Source organism: Rissa tridactyla, chromosome 4, assembly GCF_028500815.1.
Source record: "Rissa tridactyla isolate bRisTri1 chromosome 4, bRisTri1.patW.cur.20221130, whole genome shotgun sequence".
Taxonomy (NCBI): Eukaryota; Metazoa; Chordata; class Aves; order Charadriiformes; family Laridae; genus Rissa; species Rissa tridactyla.
In genome coordinates, this window is record NC_071469.1 from 37408755 (window position 1) to 37427787 (window position 19033).

The following is a 19033-nucleotide window of genomic DNA, read 5'->3' on the forward strand; positions in this document are numbered from 1 at the left end:
GAAAATATTCTAACAAATGTCCCCAAAGATTCAAATAATACAAAATTAAGTTGTTCCAACAGTAGCTCATGGATATATGGTTTGGACCATAGCAGGCCCAAAAAGAAAATGTAGATGCGTCAATGGCTCTTAAACATTATAGTCTGGATATAAACTTCCAGCTCAGAAAGTCTTTAAACTTCTGCCTGCCAGATTGTCCTATACTTGCATCATTTCTTGGCCCCATCACCACCCACTGCTGACCCTTACCTGGCTCATTGGACCAATAGAGCAGATTTTATTTAGTCAAAATCAAGATAAAAAGATTTGCTAAAATGTTTTTATAATATTGAATATTACCTGCTCCTTATCACAAAACTTTTCTGCTGCTAAGTAGTTTTTATTTCTGTTAACAGCGTTTGAAAAATGCTAATCATTCTGTCATTTTCTGTCTTTCAGATAGAAGAGGGGGGACGTTCACCTACAGATGTAAATGATGTTAGTAATCTCAGTCACAAATTAGGGTGTTGGCATAGTATTTACACTGAAGAAAGTACGCAAAAGTATTTTAAGTGTATATATTAACATTGCAAGAGATTTAATCCATATCTGCCCGAGAGAAGTATCTGAAGACCTGGAACTCTTGTGGTAGGGTTGATTAGGAGAAAAATAATCAGCAGGTGAAAAGAAAAAAAAAAGGGGGGCTAAAAAATGGAATAGCTCTGCGAATTACATGAAAAGGTTAGGAGCAAATAGGAAGGCTGGTGAATGTTGGTACATTGTACTGTCCCCCCTCAGGAGTTAGAATGACATAGTCCAAGTGCTCTGCTCTTGGCCAGTTGTCTTTATCTAATGCTCCTCTCATCCTTAATCGTCACATAGTTAGTTTTCCTGAGAGAGCAGAGGGTATCCAGTGTATCGAAGTCCAGAGGCAAAGGAGTGTATACACAATGCCGAAAAGCAACACCTGCTGAGCTATAAATAAAAAAATAATAAATCTTAACTACATTAAAAAATACAAGCAACTTTTTATTTCTTTCTCAAAAACGCACAACTTGCTCAACAAAGCACTGAAATATGCTGTATTTGTGCCAAAGACTGTAGCACTCCCTTCAACCTGTTTATCTTTGAAGACCATAATTAAGGAGGACAAACTGGTTTATAGTCAACACAAGTTGGAAAAGAATTGCACTCACAATTTTTCTCAAACACTAATTTTCCTTATCTAAGAATCTTGCTTGATTAAAATCATGGGGCAATTAGCAGTTGAGTGAAGAGATTACTTTCTGTTGCAAAAAGACAGACAGCCTTTACAAGTTCTACAAATGAATAATTCAGGCTCAGTTCTCAGCTGTGTCCAAGCATGAGGAAACCAAATGCTTCGGCTTGTGGCTTTCTGATCCCGGGGCTGGCTGGGGACTAATTCAACACCTAATACCATTTAACGCCGGCTCCCAGGTTTGTTGGAGCACTCTTCTTAAACCTTTTCCACACAGGAATCACACCAGCACTTTCATGACTGCCCGGCCACTCTCTTTCACTCAGAAATGAATGGCAGAAGGTGGTAAGATGACAACCCGTTTTTAACAACACCCCCCGTTTTTTTCCTTCCCAGCAAAAAGGACTAATTGAAGACAACCTAGGAACAAGAGGCAAAGTGGAACAGAGCATCCACAGAATAACTATCACAATCACTCAGTACCAGAGTCACTTTTTATACAGGTGAGGAGAATGAGCTGAGGGAGAAATAACACGTTTATTCCTGATCCCTTTACTGAGATTTTAGCCAAATACGCCGAGATCTGTGAATAGCGTACACGGCACAGCAAGAAGCAGAGCCATCACTGAAAGCTCACTGCTAAAGATGAAAAAACAGCGTAGGGCACAGAGTCCTCCAGCAGTACTGTGACAGACCAACAAGTGTCCCCTGAGTTCCCTGGGTAGGTAGAGGGCCACAAAGCTTTGGCAATATGGCTCAGAAATGTTGATGCCTTTGACAACGGCTTTTCCATCAATCTCTTACCAGCATTTCTGGCCTCAGAAGTTTGCAGGGCACTTGAAGATTCTGGGGTGGATGAATGAAGGCTGATGAGAGAGGGGGAAAGGACATGTGGAAACCCTTAATTCCCTAAATTTTCATCCCCCGCATCTTTTTCTTTTTGCTGAGCAATAAATACACAATCAGAACTAATGTTATTAAAACAACTTCACTCCCTCAGGATCAAATTCTGATAACAAATGCATGGCCTGATTGGCCTGCAGAAATGCATTTGAGGACAGTTTGATCCAGTAAAATCTGGAATACTGGTGATCTGTAAGTTTGATCTAAACCAAAATTATTATTTCTGCTAGGAACATGGGAAAAGCTGGCATAAAGAAAAAGCTGTGACATGAAGCATTTGTTTGGATCAAGTACAACTTACTCCTGTCTTCTGTATCCTCGAGTGTGATTTTCAGAAATAATCAAAACAAAAGTGACAAAACCCAAAAACCACAATGAGCAAACAGCAGCTTTTAAGTGCTGTGGGAACAGAGACATTTGTTTAAGTAACCACTGTTTAAAAAATGCATACATAGTAACACCAAAATAAACAGCTTGCAATGTTGTTTATTTTAAGATACACAATAGTAATGTAAAGTGCTGCATGCACTGAATTCAGGGTGTACTAACATTATTTACAGTTCTGAAGAGGGGTAGGAAAACTCAGCTCCATGCCAGAAGACTCCCTGTTCGGAGAGCAAAGGTCAGTCCTCGCTGCGTTTGCAGCAAGGAGGATTCCAACATGAAGCCCTAGACAGCTCCCACTCTCTTTTCTCACGCAGGTAGCTTCTGAACTGTATATCAAAACCCTACAAAAGGCACTTTGTGCCAATGGCATCTTTAAAATGGACACACAAGCCCATTTTAAGGAAGGATAATTAAGAGGGAGAAAGAGAGATCTTTGCCCTGTCACTTCACTTCTTTAAAAATCTTCCAAACAGGCCTGACTCACCAGACTATGTCAAGCCATACAGAAAAAAAATCCCCTAAAAGACAAGAATACTAACAAAACTAAGCAGCAGTGTTCTGAAAAGTGACTGACTTACTGAACAGATTTATGTCCCTGTGTGTCTGAATTGCATTTGATTCTCTGCTGACAAAAAATGCCATTGACTTCAAACCGTAATAGAAGTTTGTGCTATTTTTCTTCATAAAGCCAGCCTAGCTATAGGCAAGAAAACTGGACTTTATTCTGGCCACTCCATCGCCTATTTATTATTGTAATTGCGTAGATTTACTATTGTAATTGCAACATTACTGTTATTGTATAATCCTTGTGACTGCCAATAAACGAACCAGAAAGAATCCAACTTGGATCTCAGATCCCAGGCTAAATTTGTAATTCTGGCAATGAGAAAAAGAAAAGAAAAGAAAAGAAAAGAAAAGAAAAAAAAGAAAAGAAAAGAAAAGAAAAGAAAAGAAAAGAAAAGAAAAGAAAAGAAAAGAAAAGAAAAGAAAAGAAAAGAAAAGAAAAGAAAAGAAAAGAAAAGAAAAGAAAAGAAAAGAAAAGAAAAGAAAAGAAAAGAAAAGAGAGAAGAAAAACCCCAACCCAAAACAAGAAGGCTTTTTTCTACCGTGCAAACTGAGCTCATTTGATCTGGAAGTCATTGAGACAAACGTGGAACCCCACAGTTACATTATTATAAAGTAATGTTCAAGAGAAAATTTCATTTTAAATTCAAAATACAATCTCTTTCTTCTTGATGCTTTTGAGGAAAGCTGTGTGTGAAATTCAGCTGTTTGAGTCAGCAGGCACTCAGTCAATATTTTCTTGGGGTCATTCTGCCTCTCTGAGGGCCCAAGCTTTGTTTTGAATCCTGGAGTCAAATTGCCATAAAAGTCTGTAAGTGAAAAAAGGTGAAAAGGCCATGTTTTTCACCTGTTTCAGTATTTGAATTTCTGTGTAAATCCATAATCAACCTCATTTTGCATTAAATTTGCATTGGATCTATGTCCTTAAAAGTCAACGTGGATTTTGAATGCTCAGACGACTTTTGGTGTTTTGGGTTGACATAGAGCTAATGGTGGAGCAGATGCCAGAAATATTGGGCAATGTTAAACTGGGTAAGGGTTGATTTCAGACCTATACCTTCCCCAGATATTTGTGAAAATTCACATGCTGTGAATGGAGAACAGCGTGTGTACTGTGACACAGTCTCTGTCTCTCAATATCTGAAAGGGAGGTGTTTTTAACATGAGGTCCTCAATACAAACTGGCTTCCTTTGTTGAAGGAGCCCAAGCCTGGCCGACCTTCAGCACCCACTCAAACTCCCAATGCCTGAAGAAACAGTAATTAAATATTTCTCTTAAGCTTAGTTCTTCATTTTGGGTCTCAAGCCCATTTCTAATCCGACTTTGTGAGTTAATTTTGCAATAATTTTTCCACTGACAGATAAATGAAATGTCATTAAAAAAGTTGAAACAAATACAACAAAAACTTAAATGTGAAGGAAGCCAAATTTGGGAAGGTTTCCTTCTGAAAACAGCTCTAATTTCAAGATATTTTTCAGGTTTTAATCATTAATAAGAAAACATGGAAATATGAGAAATGCTTCAGGCAACACTACTTTAGTGTAACCCCAGGAATGCAAGATGTTTCTCAGCAGTATTTCTTCAAATGTTTTTTTGGAGTCTAGTTTTAAAAGTGCTAAGCAAAGGCACTTCCATAGATTGTTCTACATGCCCAATGACTGGGGTTGGTTTTTTTTTTTTGGTTGTTGAATTCCATTATTCCTTCAAGGCCTTTTGTTCCCCCCCAGTAATTTCTCCTCTTATCTGTTTGTAGCCTGTGCTTATTCACCGATTCAGTATGCGCATTCTGTGTCTATGGCTAGATCTTATATTTTTGGGATGGATGGGGAGAGCACTGGAAATAACAATACAGCTCTCATTTCTCTCATCTTCTTTCAGCCTCTGTTTCACTTTTTTGGCAATAAGGGCCCTGATAGTCCAGGCTCTCCAAACATCCTACTATGTCTTTCTTAGACTCTCACCAGACTGGCCTCAGGCTAGTTTCATAATCATCAAGAAAAAAACCAGTCCTGATGTTCAGCATGAGATCATAACACGGTGATCTCACTCTGAACGTTACCTTTCACTACAGCAGCTCTATTGACTTCTTCGCTTAGAACAGTTTGAATTTCCCACCAGCTCAGTTGTGTGATATTTGGCCTCTTTTAGGCGAGATACCTTTTCACAGAGTGAGCCTACAGGGCACTGAGTAGAAAGCTCGTGAGCCCCCAGGCCTTGTTTGAAAGAGTTTTCAGTCTCAGCAAGAAGTTTGCCGCAGCGCTCATTCGGGAGGCAGTAGAGCATGTTACAGCATTACCCAGTTGGGGAGTGCGGTATCATATATTTTCAGCTGGGGCTTTGAGGAGGATTCAGATCCCAGGAGCTAAACTCGGGATAGTTTAACAGTTCTAGGGTTACGTTTATTCATACCTATGCTGGCAAAACACCACAGTCTGGTTTGTTGGTAGACGTTTTATTTTCCTGCTGTCACATATAGTTTTGCACTGGTTCATAGTGGGATTTAATCTCCTTTGCAAGCATTACTGCTCTCTAAATGGACAGCTTTTGGGGAAGAAAAGAGAGAGAAAGAGGCAAGAGCCTTTTTTTCCCTGGAGTTTGTTTGCATCCAAGAGCATTGTAGTACATAAGTTCAGGTTTCACAGAGCCAGGACAGCTAAGATTAATTATAGCAGTGAATTGTCTGCAAATGCCTAGGGTAGATAGGCACTAAGTAGTGGGATTTTTCTGGACTGAGAAGTGTTTGCTTGGCGTTTAATGGCCACCATACAACACACGCATACAAAGTAGGCCGTTTAAAATTGAGATGTAAGTAGTCATACTATGTGGAAAAACGTGGGCTTCTTAGGACTGTCCTAAGACTCTGCAGTTCATCCCACCATCCACAGAGAAGTTCGCACCAACTCAGGAAGCACCTGTCTTTCCTAAGAGATATTAGTTCATACAGTGAAGTGTCCGTGTGGAACTGGAAGAAACAGAATTAAAAAGAGACAGACCAAGTAACACAACTCTTGGAATGGACTGCCAAAACAGTAAAGGAGGGTGGAAGGGAGAAGTAAATTAAATTGTGTCCCTGCCCATGGCGGGGGGGTTGGAACAAGGTGATCTTTAAGGTCCCTTCCAACCTAAACCATTCTATGATTCTATGATTTCCCCCTTTTTTGTTGTTCACAACAATTAGCCTGTTTTCACATGTGTTTCCAATTCATTTCCTGCTTTATATCTTAAAGAGATCATCAGAATGTTCCTTTATAGTTGAAATTAAAGCACTCTTCAAACATTTAGGTTTTGGAGTGACCCCTCAAATTAACCAGCTTTCCTTCCAATTTAGGAATGCCACCATTCCTATGCACATACGCATTCCTATGAAACGTTCCTTTGCTGATTCCCCCAAATACACACTCCACTTCTCTGACCACATAATGCTCCTTATTCTTGTTGTTATCACACATATCATGATCTTTCTCACCATTCACATTCTGTATCCCTGAATAGTCCATTTGTGGACTATCAAAACAGCTGTCAGCTGTCTGCATGTGCTCCTCAGTAGGCAGGGAACTTCCCAACATGAATCGGGGACTTCGCAGTAGCCTTTCTGTCCCTTACTCTTCACTCTAGGTCACCCTCCTGCTTCCCATTTCTTCATTCAAGCACAAGTGGGATGCACAAGTGGGAAGCACCTGGATGACTCAAAAGAGGCAGCAGGAGGATCACGACTGACTGGAAAGCTGCCAAAGTCCTAATTTCACGTCAGGAAACTCCCTGGGCTGTTGAGGAGGGGAATATCCACTAGTGACTTCTTGAAGTACAAAGATGCATTTGTTAATGCTATTGCACTCCCTTTATTCTGACTCTTGCCCCTGGGCCAGCAGTTGATGCCCAAGGTTCTTTCTTTTGCTGCTTTCTGAGAAAGATATTTGATACCATTTGCATGCAATAATCACCACTTCAGGTCATCCGTAAGGAAAGGACCTGACAAAAAAAAAAAACCAACCCAAGCCCGAGGAGTCACTTGAGCTAAAGCAGCTTGCAGCAACCAAATGCTGTCATCTTCAGGGCAGACCAGAAAGAACGTAAGACTCTTAATTTTATATTAAATGCTCCCTCATGAAGGGAAAAATCATCCTGGACTTTCAAAGTCTGCAGAAGTTCAAGTATTTGTACAAGCACTGCATGACTGTCATACTAGTTCAGCGGCAGGATAAAACCACAACAGAAGCGCAGGCCTCTGTCATTCAGCTGATGCTAAGTAATAAGACACAGGTCTCACGCGGAGTTTTTCATCTGTAAATATCAAAAGCACTCCAAAAGGCAGCCACCATGATTATGCCATACTGTTTAAACAGGGAAACTGAGGCACGGGTTCTTGCCATGGTGACCTGAAATCTCCCCAGGCCTGCCAGAGCTCACTTGTGCTGAAGCATCCTGGGGACAGTAGCGAAGGTTCAGCCATAGGAGAATATGACAAATAGCCGAGCACTCGGGAAATTTGTCTTTCTATTATAAAATAGGGGATCATTGAAAGACTTACTTAAGTATAATTTGTCATTAAAGTACCTGAGTGTTTAACGCTTATTAAGACACAAAACCGTGTGTGTTTGTTTGTTTGTCTGCCTCCCATTATGATTTCACTGCTTCATCTTGTCTGGCTTTTTCAAAGGGATCAGAGTTCCACTGGAATTAATGGAAGCAGGACTGAGAGGTACGCATGGTTAGGCACTAATCTGTGAATTATCTGCAAATATTTGAACACAGAGAAATTAAACCTGCGATTTTTACCTTACCTGGGAGGAAAGTGAACTGCTTTTATAAAGATCCATGTACGTTCACAGAATATCAACTAACAATGCAGCTTCCATCGTCTTTGGGGTTTTTTTAATTGGCATAACAAGCTTCAAAGTGGTCTAGACTAGGCCATGATCTTACAAAAACCTACTCCTTTTATATACTTAGTACACATTAAGAAACTGAACAGGAGCTTTCCCATTGCTATGCAGTTTAGTCAGATAGTATTTCCACAGTATATCCACTTTAGAATATCAAGCTGCCACTTTGAAATATACCGCTGACCAAATAAAAGCTTGATCCAGATGACAGCCAAATTTCTATAGCATTAAACAAATTTATATATGCAGATTTCTTTTAAACACTAAACTAAAATATTTGCTGCTGTTTACTTGGCTACTCTGATTCATTGTGCTGAGATTTACCATAAGAGTATGTCATGAGATGTTAAACATTTTATGGACACAAGTAGTCAACTGCTACAAATAAAATGCATGTTTTGAACTGCCATCATAAAAAGGTAAAACCAAGATTTAAAAAAATCTTTATGGCATTATACAGTGAGTTGACAACCTATCATCCAGTATTAGACAAAACAATTGAAATTAGTTCTGGCAGATTTGGGGCTAGCAGTTAAAAATAAAAATAGCAAATGTAAAAGCATGAAAACTGTATTGCCATTATGCTTAAAGACAATAATAAATCTTTAAAGATGCCAATGATTGCTTTGGATACTACAAATGACTGCTGCCAATCAACTCTAAAATATGTAATGCATGGTATTATAAGTATCCTAACTCAAGGCAAACTCCACAACACCACAAGTAATATTGTCTGCCATAAACTACTCTCTTCATTAGGCAACAATAAGAATTGACATCTCCGTTCCTTAGCAGTTGTGGAATTGTTGGCAGAAATGTGCTTTTTTTTTTTTCGGTATATCTCTACTTTTACAGAAATCTTCTTTGAAACCAATTACTCTGCTCATGGATCTTGAAAGGAAGGTCTTAAATAAACATGGCCTGAGGCAAAACTGGGAGGCAGTATCACTTTCCACAAACAACAGCAATTGCTTTTTCCCTAAAAATACATTTTATATATACATATACTCGTGTGCACACACTATAGAGACAGGGAGGAACTAAGAGTTTTCTGATGACAACTGTTTTAGATACTGAAACTTGAAGATACTCAAAAGAATTCTCACCTCTAGTTGACTGTGATCTTGATTTTCAAAGGCTACAGTGCACAACATTTATTAGTGCAATGTCCTTGGAGTGTTTAAACACTATTTATATTTGCACATGCTTTAGTTAAATTCCCTTTTACCTTGTGACCCTCAAAGCCACAACTTTATATAAATGAATTCTTGTCACTACTACTGCCTTGTTTCCAAAACTTTAAGGAATTCATTACTTGGACTTTGGTATTCTTTCCTCTTTTCTTTTCACTTAATTCCTATACTGACTCTGCAAAGCTTTGTAATCTGACAATAACAACCAGAAAACACCGGTGGCTGATCCTATCTTTTGCTAGGCCACGTTCAGCTTGCTCGGTCGAGGCTTTTTAATCTCTCCTCAATTAAAATCATGCACATGTTTTTCGTTACACTCTGTTCTCAGTAATTCCCTGTTTGAAGATGGCAGGTAAAATATTAAATTGGGAAGTAACATCTAGCCCCGTTATCTGGTGGTTTGGCAGTGGCTGACCTCGTATGCCACATGAATTAAATTCACCTCGCTGCAGTCCTGACACATTGTGTTGCTTGTGGAGGAGGAGGAGAAGGAGGAGGAAGAGGCAAAGACAGGCAGGGCAGTAGAAAAAAAAAAAAAAACCAACGGAGAAGCGAATGTAAAGCATAACTAGCTAACATCAGACAGGCTGGTGTGAAAAACTATTATAGTAGGCCTGGAAAAGGAGCATTAGGGAGGCTCAAGAACCTAAATAGTCCTGGTGAAAGGAGTTTGCTGCAGCCCCTCAGCCTGCCAGGGATTCGGGGAGGGAAAGGGGACGGAGGGGAAGGCCAGTGCATTCCATTTGCTCGTCCCTTGCAGGATTCGCAATTTGGGGATTGTTTGGTGTGTGCGTGTGTGTGTGAATTTCACCCTATATATAACTTGGAATCTTATTAGATAACAACTCAGTGACACTGCAAATCCAGTATTTCTCAGAATGCTATTTTTGAAGCTGAAACACACAACATATTTTGATCTCCAAAGAAGTACAATAAAGATCCCCCCTTCAAAATAAAATGAGAAGTCAAAAAAAACCAAACCAAAACAACCCGAATGCACATGTAATAATTTCCAGGCGGGCTTCCTGTGATTGTATCCGATTATTTAAATTTCGGACTGTCTCTTTAATTTGAGGAGCGGGGAGAGAGGCGACAGATGGCAGACAGAATTGACTTATGTCCTCTATTCTTCTGCAGAAGAAGGGGGAGTGCAGAAAGTTTGATCGAGGCAGAAGCTACAGTATGCAGGCCCGGCTATAACTATCTAATAGGTCTTTTGACGGATCGGTTCGGAATATTTAGGTTTTTTTCTCCCCCAGACAGGCTTTGTAACAAACCCACGGTCCTGGAGGTTGCCATGGGTGACGAGAGCGCTGACATCCAGTCCCAACTACAAATAAGCACATGACAAATGGGCCCGGAGCCCTCCGACAGCCCTGAACCTTGGTGACCCCCTAAAATACCCAGACTCCCCATACCCACGCCCCAAAAAAAAAAAAAAAAAAGCATTACAGAGTATATTTTTTAAAACCGAAAGCTTGCACTTAATTGGAAACACTGACATGTAACCAAAATGCTTAGGACAGCATGTACAAGTAAAAATAAATCACGCAGCATTGTTATTTAATGCGCTGTGACATCATTTCCTGAAATTAAACAGAGATGACACAGATTCAGACAGTCCCTGCTAAGGTTCAGTTCAAACAATTCACAGATGTTTTCCTCCAGCCAGCAGAAAACAATGCGGGGCTTAAAGCACTCCTCTGCCTCTCCCCCTCTTCCCTCTCTCCCTCTCCCCAGCCTTTTCGCTGGTACGAGGAGGTATGGCAGTTTTATAATACATGCTCCCGCAAAAATATTCTTTTTTTAATTTAATTACTCAGGCTGTTGTACTAAATAGATGGATCATTGTGTCACAAAAGCATCAATTTTTCAGAAGAAATAACAGATGTCTATGTAACAATGATTAGATTAACCACTCCCAGACAAAGCTAGCTTTTGAGGCCCACACACCCCATGACCCCGGGTTCCCTCTTCTGTAGGGGGTGGATGTAGAAATGTCAGATCTAATCTCAGATTCCATTTTTAAAACAAACAAAGCCCCACCTCCACCCCATTTCAGCTTTTTTCCTTTAAGATTGTGGAGTTTAAAAGGTATACGAACATATACGAACATTTGGTCTGTTACTAAATCTTTGGGACTGATATCGTGGCCCAGGACTAGGAGTAGTCAGAGGACGAAACCTTTCAGCCTGAGCATTTTGAGAAAGATCTCCAGTTTTATTCTGTCAAGGCTGGTGACGCTGTAGCGCAGGCAGGCAGGGCAGGAGGGGATGCCAGTGACATTAGGCAGGGCTACACTACCACCAGCAACAACAACAAATGCTAACAGCAGCCGCCATCTCTTCTGACAAGTGACCAGCTCAACTTTGGGGTACAAAGACGCACAGCTCCACCACCTTGAGGACCACAGGTCATGGGAGTTGAATGTTCAGATATTGCTTTTTTCTTTAGCACTCGGGTGAAATCATTTAACCTCTCCTCTTCAGTTTACCCAGCTGAAAAATGGGCACAAGATTATTTTGCAGGACGTGTTTCCAGCTGGGCAGTGTTTGTACAGTCTGCGAGGTGTGTCCTACACCAGGAGGCAACTTATTACCTGGCTGCAAACTCAGCACATAGTCAACCCTGCCTAAAAAGCAGACCTGGAATAAAACTGTACCTTAGTCTGCTCCGACTCTGTGACTGCGTGGTGCGCTGAAGCGGAAATGGCAGCCATGCAAACCCACATGCAGGTCATTTTACAGGAGAGCCAGAGGACATCATCCATCTCCTCAGCGTACCCTCAACAGAGTGTACAGCATGTTACAATGCAGTCCAACACAATCACCAAGATTCACCAGGATGCCTTCACATTCTTGTATTTTCTTGAGTGTTTCAGCCTTCTTGACACCGTTTTAACTGGACAGACCTCTGTTGTATTTTCAGTTTTGGTTTTGTTTTTTAAAGTACAGCAAAAACAGCAACATGAAGAACGCTTCTCCTAGACCAGTACTCTGAGGAAATCTGTTCCTCTACTGTTTGATAAGATAAAAAAAAGTAAGATACTCAGTGCGGAGTGCAATAGCCAGCTATGTTCCTAACCCTTCCTTAGGTATTATTCCTAAAATCAGGATATGGGAGGAGATATTTATGAAGGTTATGAATGGTTTCAACTGTTTTGAAAGCTTGCTTAAAGATTGGCTTTGGTTGAAGACATTCATGTCTACAGTCAAATCTAATGAATAGATAAAATAGCTGCCCTGCATAAAAGGCTTGGTGAGCCATTCATTAAAATATGATAGAGATACGTTATATTCTCAGATACACCCACATAAATACAGAAAAAAAATAATCTGTTTCAGTAAGACTGTTCGTATTGTCCAATCTGGCCACCTGAATACTGCAAGTTAAGAAATTAATTCAGGTAAGTACAAAAGCTGTGGCTGGTTCCAGATGAACTTATTCTAGCCTAAAAACAAAACAGATGAAACCAAAATCTACTCTACAAGAGACTGTGTAAAGAGCAAGATTTTAAGCCAGAAGATTGTGGAAATCAGGCTAAAATGACACCGTTCAAACAAATGTTATGAGACAGAACTTCAGCTAGCAAAAAAGCAAAAAAAAAAAAAAAGGAGTTCAACTCCACTGACTTCAGGGGAGTCATCCCAAATACCATCAGCTGGGAATCTGGCACTGTCATAAAAACGGTTTAGTTTGCATGCTACCATTGGTATATCCGGTACTTTTAGTTAAGATATACATCTTCTCACAGACGGCAACAAAAGAAACAACCAAACCAGAATTTTAACAAAGGGCATCACTCCAGGTAAGTGTCAAAGACTAAACATGCCTCTGTTCTACCAGCTCTGTAAAAGAAGGGGAAAAAACGTTGAATGTAGCAGAAGTGTAGTCCTTGAGACGCTATGCTGCAGAAAACGACGAACTACCAGAGGTACAAGTCCACAGAACGGTATAATTACTTCCTTTATAACTTTGCTCTCTTCTGATTATGTATGTACATTTTAAAGGTCCTCCATCCTTCAAAAGGGCATGGGAGGAGGGGGGGCTCTCTCTGTGTAGTTGCTGGTAAGAAATCCTAATCTCAACGTTGGTGTAAGCTAGAGGTGTCTATACATTTGAGCACTTCCTGTTTTCACTTCGTGATCAAATGCGTTCTTTGCAGGGCAAATAGGGGAGCACTTGAGGGAGGAAAGCAGAGATGTCTGAGAGGCTAATTGAGTGTACTAAGGACTCCTTGGCATAGAGGAAAAGGAGTCTTCCAAAGCTATGAATAAACTCTCTGCTTGGGTCAGATTTCTTGCTGTTTCTTTTCTTTAACCACCTTTGAACTCAAATAAAAACAGCCTTAATGTCAGGTTTACCTTTCTGATGTCGTAATCTTTATGTACTATTGAAAAGCTTATACTACCAGACTAGGATTTCCTCTACTTTCTTAAACACTGGATGTTATCCAGAAAAAGCATACACATTTCCAACCAATTCATCCTCAGCTCTTTCATCTTCCGGTACTGTTGTAATTCCAAATATAAGACAGAGCTCAGTAAGTGAAGGAGAACATGACAGAAGCTCCTACTCCTTGCATTTGATTTCCAACAATAAAAACATGCATGTGTATCCTATTTCAAATATAATTAAAGTTACTGCAAAATGGAAGCTGTGATAGGGGTTAGAAACTGTTTTGAAAGACAGAGCCTGTCAGATACATTCATTCTACATGAGAGTTCAAGTGCCTGTCTCTTCAAGAAAACCACTTAGGCAATTCAGTTTTTAAAATCGGCGACCTTAGGAGTTTGCAAACTGATTGAATAAAGGAAAAAAAAAAAAAAGCATTTGATTTAAAATCATAAGTAAAGACAATTAGTCCAAACTGAGTTACTCTCTTTGAATTTGACAGTGTAAAGGAATTTCAAGTTTAATTCACGCCATAAGAGATGGACTGACACTGCCTTTCCTTCCAGGGAAACCAGAGGTTAATGATTTTTGTCATATTGAGACTAACAGCTAACAATTGCTACAGTTGGCCTTTAGTATTTTATTTGTCCTTTTGAGGTATTCAGAATAGGTGACAATGGCTTGCAGTTGAGAACATATGTAGAGAGACCCCTGTGGCTTATGGAAAAGTTGCTCCATGCTGGTTGGGTGTTTGAAAAAAAAATACAACCAGAGCTCTTTTATGTTCCTCTCCTTAATGAATGCATGAATGTCAAAATGTACCAATGGCCCATTCAGGGGGCAAAGCCTAAGCAGCTCCTTCTTTAAGAACACATCCTGAGATGTAAAATACATTTGCTTAACAAATTAAAATAATGAGATAATTCAATTAGTTTCTTCAAAAAAAAAAAAAAGAGAGAAAGAAAAAAGGGTACATCAGGGGATTATTGTAATACAAGAACAGGTCATACAGCACAAAGGAGGAATAAACCAATTTGAAATAAGGTTAGAGTAGTAATGAAGGAATGTACATTGAATCATGGACCGCCATTGTAAAGATATTTACTTGAAACGATAAAATTGTACATCACAGATTCCCCCGTTCTGGCTCAGCCAGCGTTGCAGTTTGAATGGACAAGCTAATTTGAGGAAAAGTGAGAGATCTTTAAAAGAAAGGAGTTCTCTTCCTTCCCTGCATGTGTTTATGGCAAGAATCTTCCTGAATTTACATTGCACTGGTCAGGGGTCTCCATTATCAGTTTGCAGGTCTGAGAATTACAGCACAGTAAATCTTTCAACACCTGCAAACTCATTAAAGCTTGGACGGTAAAAGGTTTGGGGCTTTTTTGTGTTCACTTAATTTGATTTTTGCGAGGCCATCCTCACCAATGACGGCAAATTTCCTCGATTCATGCAGGATGGAGAGTGTCGGGAGAGGATGGAAACAAGGAAAAGGGATTTCAAAAAGCCGGGAGGACTTTCCTCAAGAGAAGCGAGAGGCAGTTGATTGTTTAATAAGCATGTGCCGAACCCTTTCAAGGAGCGCGTGAGAAAGGCAGGCAGGGAGGGGAAAAAAAACCCCAAGATATCACAAATATCATAAGAGGAAATGGAGTTAACACGGAGACATGTACAAAACCAACCGGTTTATTTGTGGCCCTGCTTTTTGCTGTCTGCCTGTACTACTCCTCTAAAGATACCCTACAGCTAAATGAAAAACCCTCCACTCACACTCACTCGACTTCCAAATTAAAAACATTTTACAGGTTAGTAAATCTCCAGCTGAGGTGATGTAGCAAAGAACAGCTGTGAAGTAATTTTGATAATGATGAGAATAATAAGCACATGGCAAGGTTCAGGGCTTTGCTGTTGCAGCTTCAGTGCTCCTGAATAGATAAAAGTGATTAAATACTCCTGATTATCCCTGACCAATATGTAATGGATTTACAGCCCTTTCAATTAGTCAGTATTTGCTTAGGACTCATTATTTTGTCTTTGGTTAAGTAATCAGCCCAGAGACTCATGTTCTGTCTAATTCCTCTGAGCCAAGTGGGTACAGGGCACCTGACCTTTGAAATGGCCATAGCTGGGAGGCAGGAATAACCACTACTCCAGCAGAGACACTGGCTATTCCAGCTAATCCTGACCCCACAGGCCAGATCAATGCACCTTAGTTTGCTACTAATGTCCTTACATCAAAATGATGGTTTAGAAATGTGGATCTATCGCTCCCCCCTTTAGCTGTGCTGCCAGCGGAGCAGTTCGATAGTCCCTATCATAAATAAATCGGGTACCTTGTCCTGAAATCATTACACTGTAACCAACATCAGCTACCGTGGAAATTTATAAAACTTTGGTAGAAGAGGAGGTAGTTAATAACAGTTAGCATTTTAAGCCTTATCAAGTAAGAAACAATTTTACAGTGAGAGGAAGAGGAAAATCAATTGATAATTTTACCAGTTTCCATTATTTCCCACACGAAGCTAACTACAAAGAGTGTTACTAGGTTTTCTGTGGAACCATGTTTTGATGCCTAAGTGAAGCTATAATAGTCAACAGAACACCAACACATAAACCCAATTGCAAGCAGGAGGATAAAGATAGCCCATGGAAAGCACTGCTTTTTCACGTTTTTAATCTCTCTCCCCCAAATGAGAATATGGCTAGCTTTTAACCTAATGGACTTGACAAGAAACTAAAAAGGTGCTTTTTCTCACAGTTATGCAAGTGGAGAATTAGGGAACCTGTAAGCTTTCTACGTGTTCCACAAAAAGTAACGTACAAGTTTGCAAGGTGCTGCTTTGACTTCTCTAACGTCCCACAGCGTAAGTCAGCGCACACAGACTGGGGCTCTCTCTTCTACCGCTTACATATAAAGTTTGTGTAAACAGAGGCCAGCAATAAAGAATCCAGAAAGCAGAGCTTTATATATGTTAAACCAAGAACCCCCCTTTTTTGTCCTTAGGAACATCTTGAATAGTTCAAAGCAAAAAATGATTACTTTATATGTGGGTGTTGTTCTATGCTAAGGCTTTGTACTCTCTCTCTCTAGGCATGTATGTGTGTGTGTATATATATATATGTATATATATAGGTTTCTTTTAGATTTGTCATGATTCCAAGAGCCAAGGAAAAAAAAATAAAAATCTAGAAGACAAAAAAAAAGCAACAATAATTGAGCCCTAATCATGGTCCAAAAATTATGGGGACAATTGATTTCTAATAACGATGAATAAACCTCATTAGGCACATGAATAGAAATCTATTTTGGTTTTGGGCACCACTTACTGTGAGATGCTGGAAAAGCCACGCTCTCATGATATTTGTTGCTACTTTGGGGAAAATGCCTCTTTTCTTCTGACGCTTTTTGTCCTTGTCTGGGTCATCGTCATCCCCTGTACCAGGTGAGGCTACACTGTTGTCTAAACCATCTCCTACAACAAAGAGAAAAACAGGAAGGAGGAGACATTTAATGAACAAAGTACAGAAACCAAAAAGTATCATAAATTACCAAGACAATACCGCAGTTTTATTTTGATTTGCTAGATTGGGCACGTACAGTTTCTCATTATATATGAGTGCTGATACAAATATGTAAAAATTAGAAACCATGTCTCTCCAAATACTAATTTTGCGTCTCACACATGCATATATCATTAATTCAATTATAATTGTGTGCTTGACATAGTGCAATAGCTCTTTGTCAATTACGGGATTCAATGTGGGAAAACCTGCCACAAGAAAACCCATTCACTGTAAATGCATCCCTACAACTGTTCTGAATACGTACTCTAAGTAATCAAGTTAAATGTTCTGTAGTCTATATATTCGAGGCCCTCTGCAGAGGTGGCAGTAACCGTGTCACTGTTCAGTGCACATAACACACTGTCAGATGAGCCCCTCCCCGTAACCACCACCTCCCAACCCACATACATACGCACGCACAAACACGTACACCTAGGATGACCCCGCATACGGCATTTGCATGACATGAAAACTTCTACATCTCTGCATCAGTGATTATTATCATTAAAAAAAAAAGATGCACATCAAGGTAGAGCTCTCACTTAATCAGAACTTCCCATCAACATCTTTCTCTTCTGTGCTTTTCCCTGGCATTAATTGTGCATTAGCAAAAATCATTTACTTTTAACAGTCATAGTTATTTTTTCTTGCCCTCCAGCAAAAATGCCTTGAAAGCCTGCCTGGAGGGCATCTAAATTATGTATCTGAAAAACTCTTCTGGCAAGGCATTGCAGGACCCCTACTTTCTTAAAATTCATACGAGCACGTCTTCCTGTTTTTGGGAAGGCATCAATCAAGAGCAGCAATATATGCCATATTCCTACATTAATATTTGAACTAATAACTTTAAAAAAAGGAAAGAAACAAGATCCGACTTGTGGCATAATCAAATGCAAAATAAATGAAGAATACTGGGACAGCACTGAGACTTTATAGATTGCTGTGTTTTCCTTACACATCATTAGCCTGGAGCCACACGAAAGAGGAAAACAGAGAAGTGGAGAGTTTATGCTCCCTGCTGGTGTTTAAGAAGCCGAGGTCCTGGAAGGACATCTGGGAATTGTGCTGAGACGGTGGTTTTTGTAATTTAAGAATAGACATTCATTAGCAGTAAATGCCATAAATCCCATGCTAAGTAAAAACCTTGTCCAAGAAAGCCTAAAACAATAAACTCTGTGCTCAATGTAGCCTGAGCTAGACGCTCCATAGCTTCCTGAGGAATGCTATAGATTCACGAGCTAATTCCTATAGGCTTGTCTAGCTCTGTAGTGCTGCTAAACGAAATACGTTGCTGCTACATACAGTCCATTTGCTTCAAAACTTGCATTTCAGCTCCATCTTCCCTCCCGTGCCAGATCACCCGTCTACCACTGCCTCCCCTCTGCAAAACCAGCCCTTTTGGACCAGAGAGACAGAAAAAAGCCACAGCAAAGAGCTGGCAGATTAATTTTATTGACATTTCCATTTTCACTGCAATGTGATACCCTCCATCACATGGAAGAGATGACCCTCACTATTTACAGACTGACAGGCCACTTCATTACAACCACCCTGCCCCAAGGCAGAGCAGCTCCTTTCCATCTGCCCAAACACCAGAGCAAGACCCCGAAGTCACTGCTCTCTTTCTCATGCTTCTTTCCTCTTTTTTTCTTTTTTTTTTTTGTTTGTTTCTGTTAACGCTAGAGAAAGGATAGTCAAATCACAGCAAACTAATCAAAGAGCTTATGGAAGCCCTATACGCTATAAGCAATTGTTCACTTTTGCAAAATGTTGGTTATTTAGAAAGCACTCTTTTCCATTGCCCCCTCCCCCCCACATATTCTACCCTACCCCTCTCTCTCTCTCACACACACACGCACACGTACGCGCGCGCGCACACACACACACACACACTTTCCACTATGCCAAGGAACTGCTGCAAGGCAAATTCTCACAAACACTAATG

The 19033-nt window shown here is 40.1% G+C and overlaps 1 protein-coding gene across 13 annotated transcripts in view; it reads right to left on the reverse strand.

The window, feature by feature from the left end:
- The window catches only part of MEIS2 (Meis homeobox 2), a 175296-nt gene that overhangs the window by 104612 nt on the left and 51651 nt on the right, over positions 1-19033 (reverse strand). For all 13 annotated transcript variants that reach the window (XM_054198631.1, XM_054198629.1, XM_054198628.1 and 10 more), the window contains one exon: positions 16852-16997. In XM_054198631.1, coding sequence (XP_054054606.1) covers positions 16852-16997 — 146 coding nt within the window. The remainder of the gene's footprint in view (positions 1-16851; positions 16998-19033) is intronic.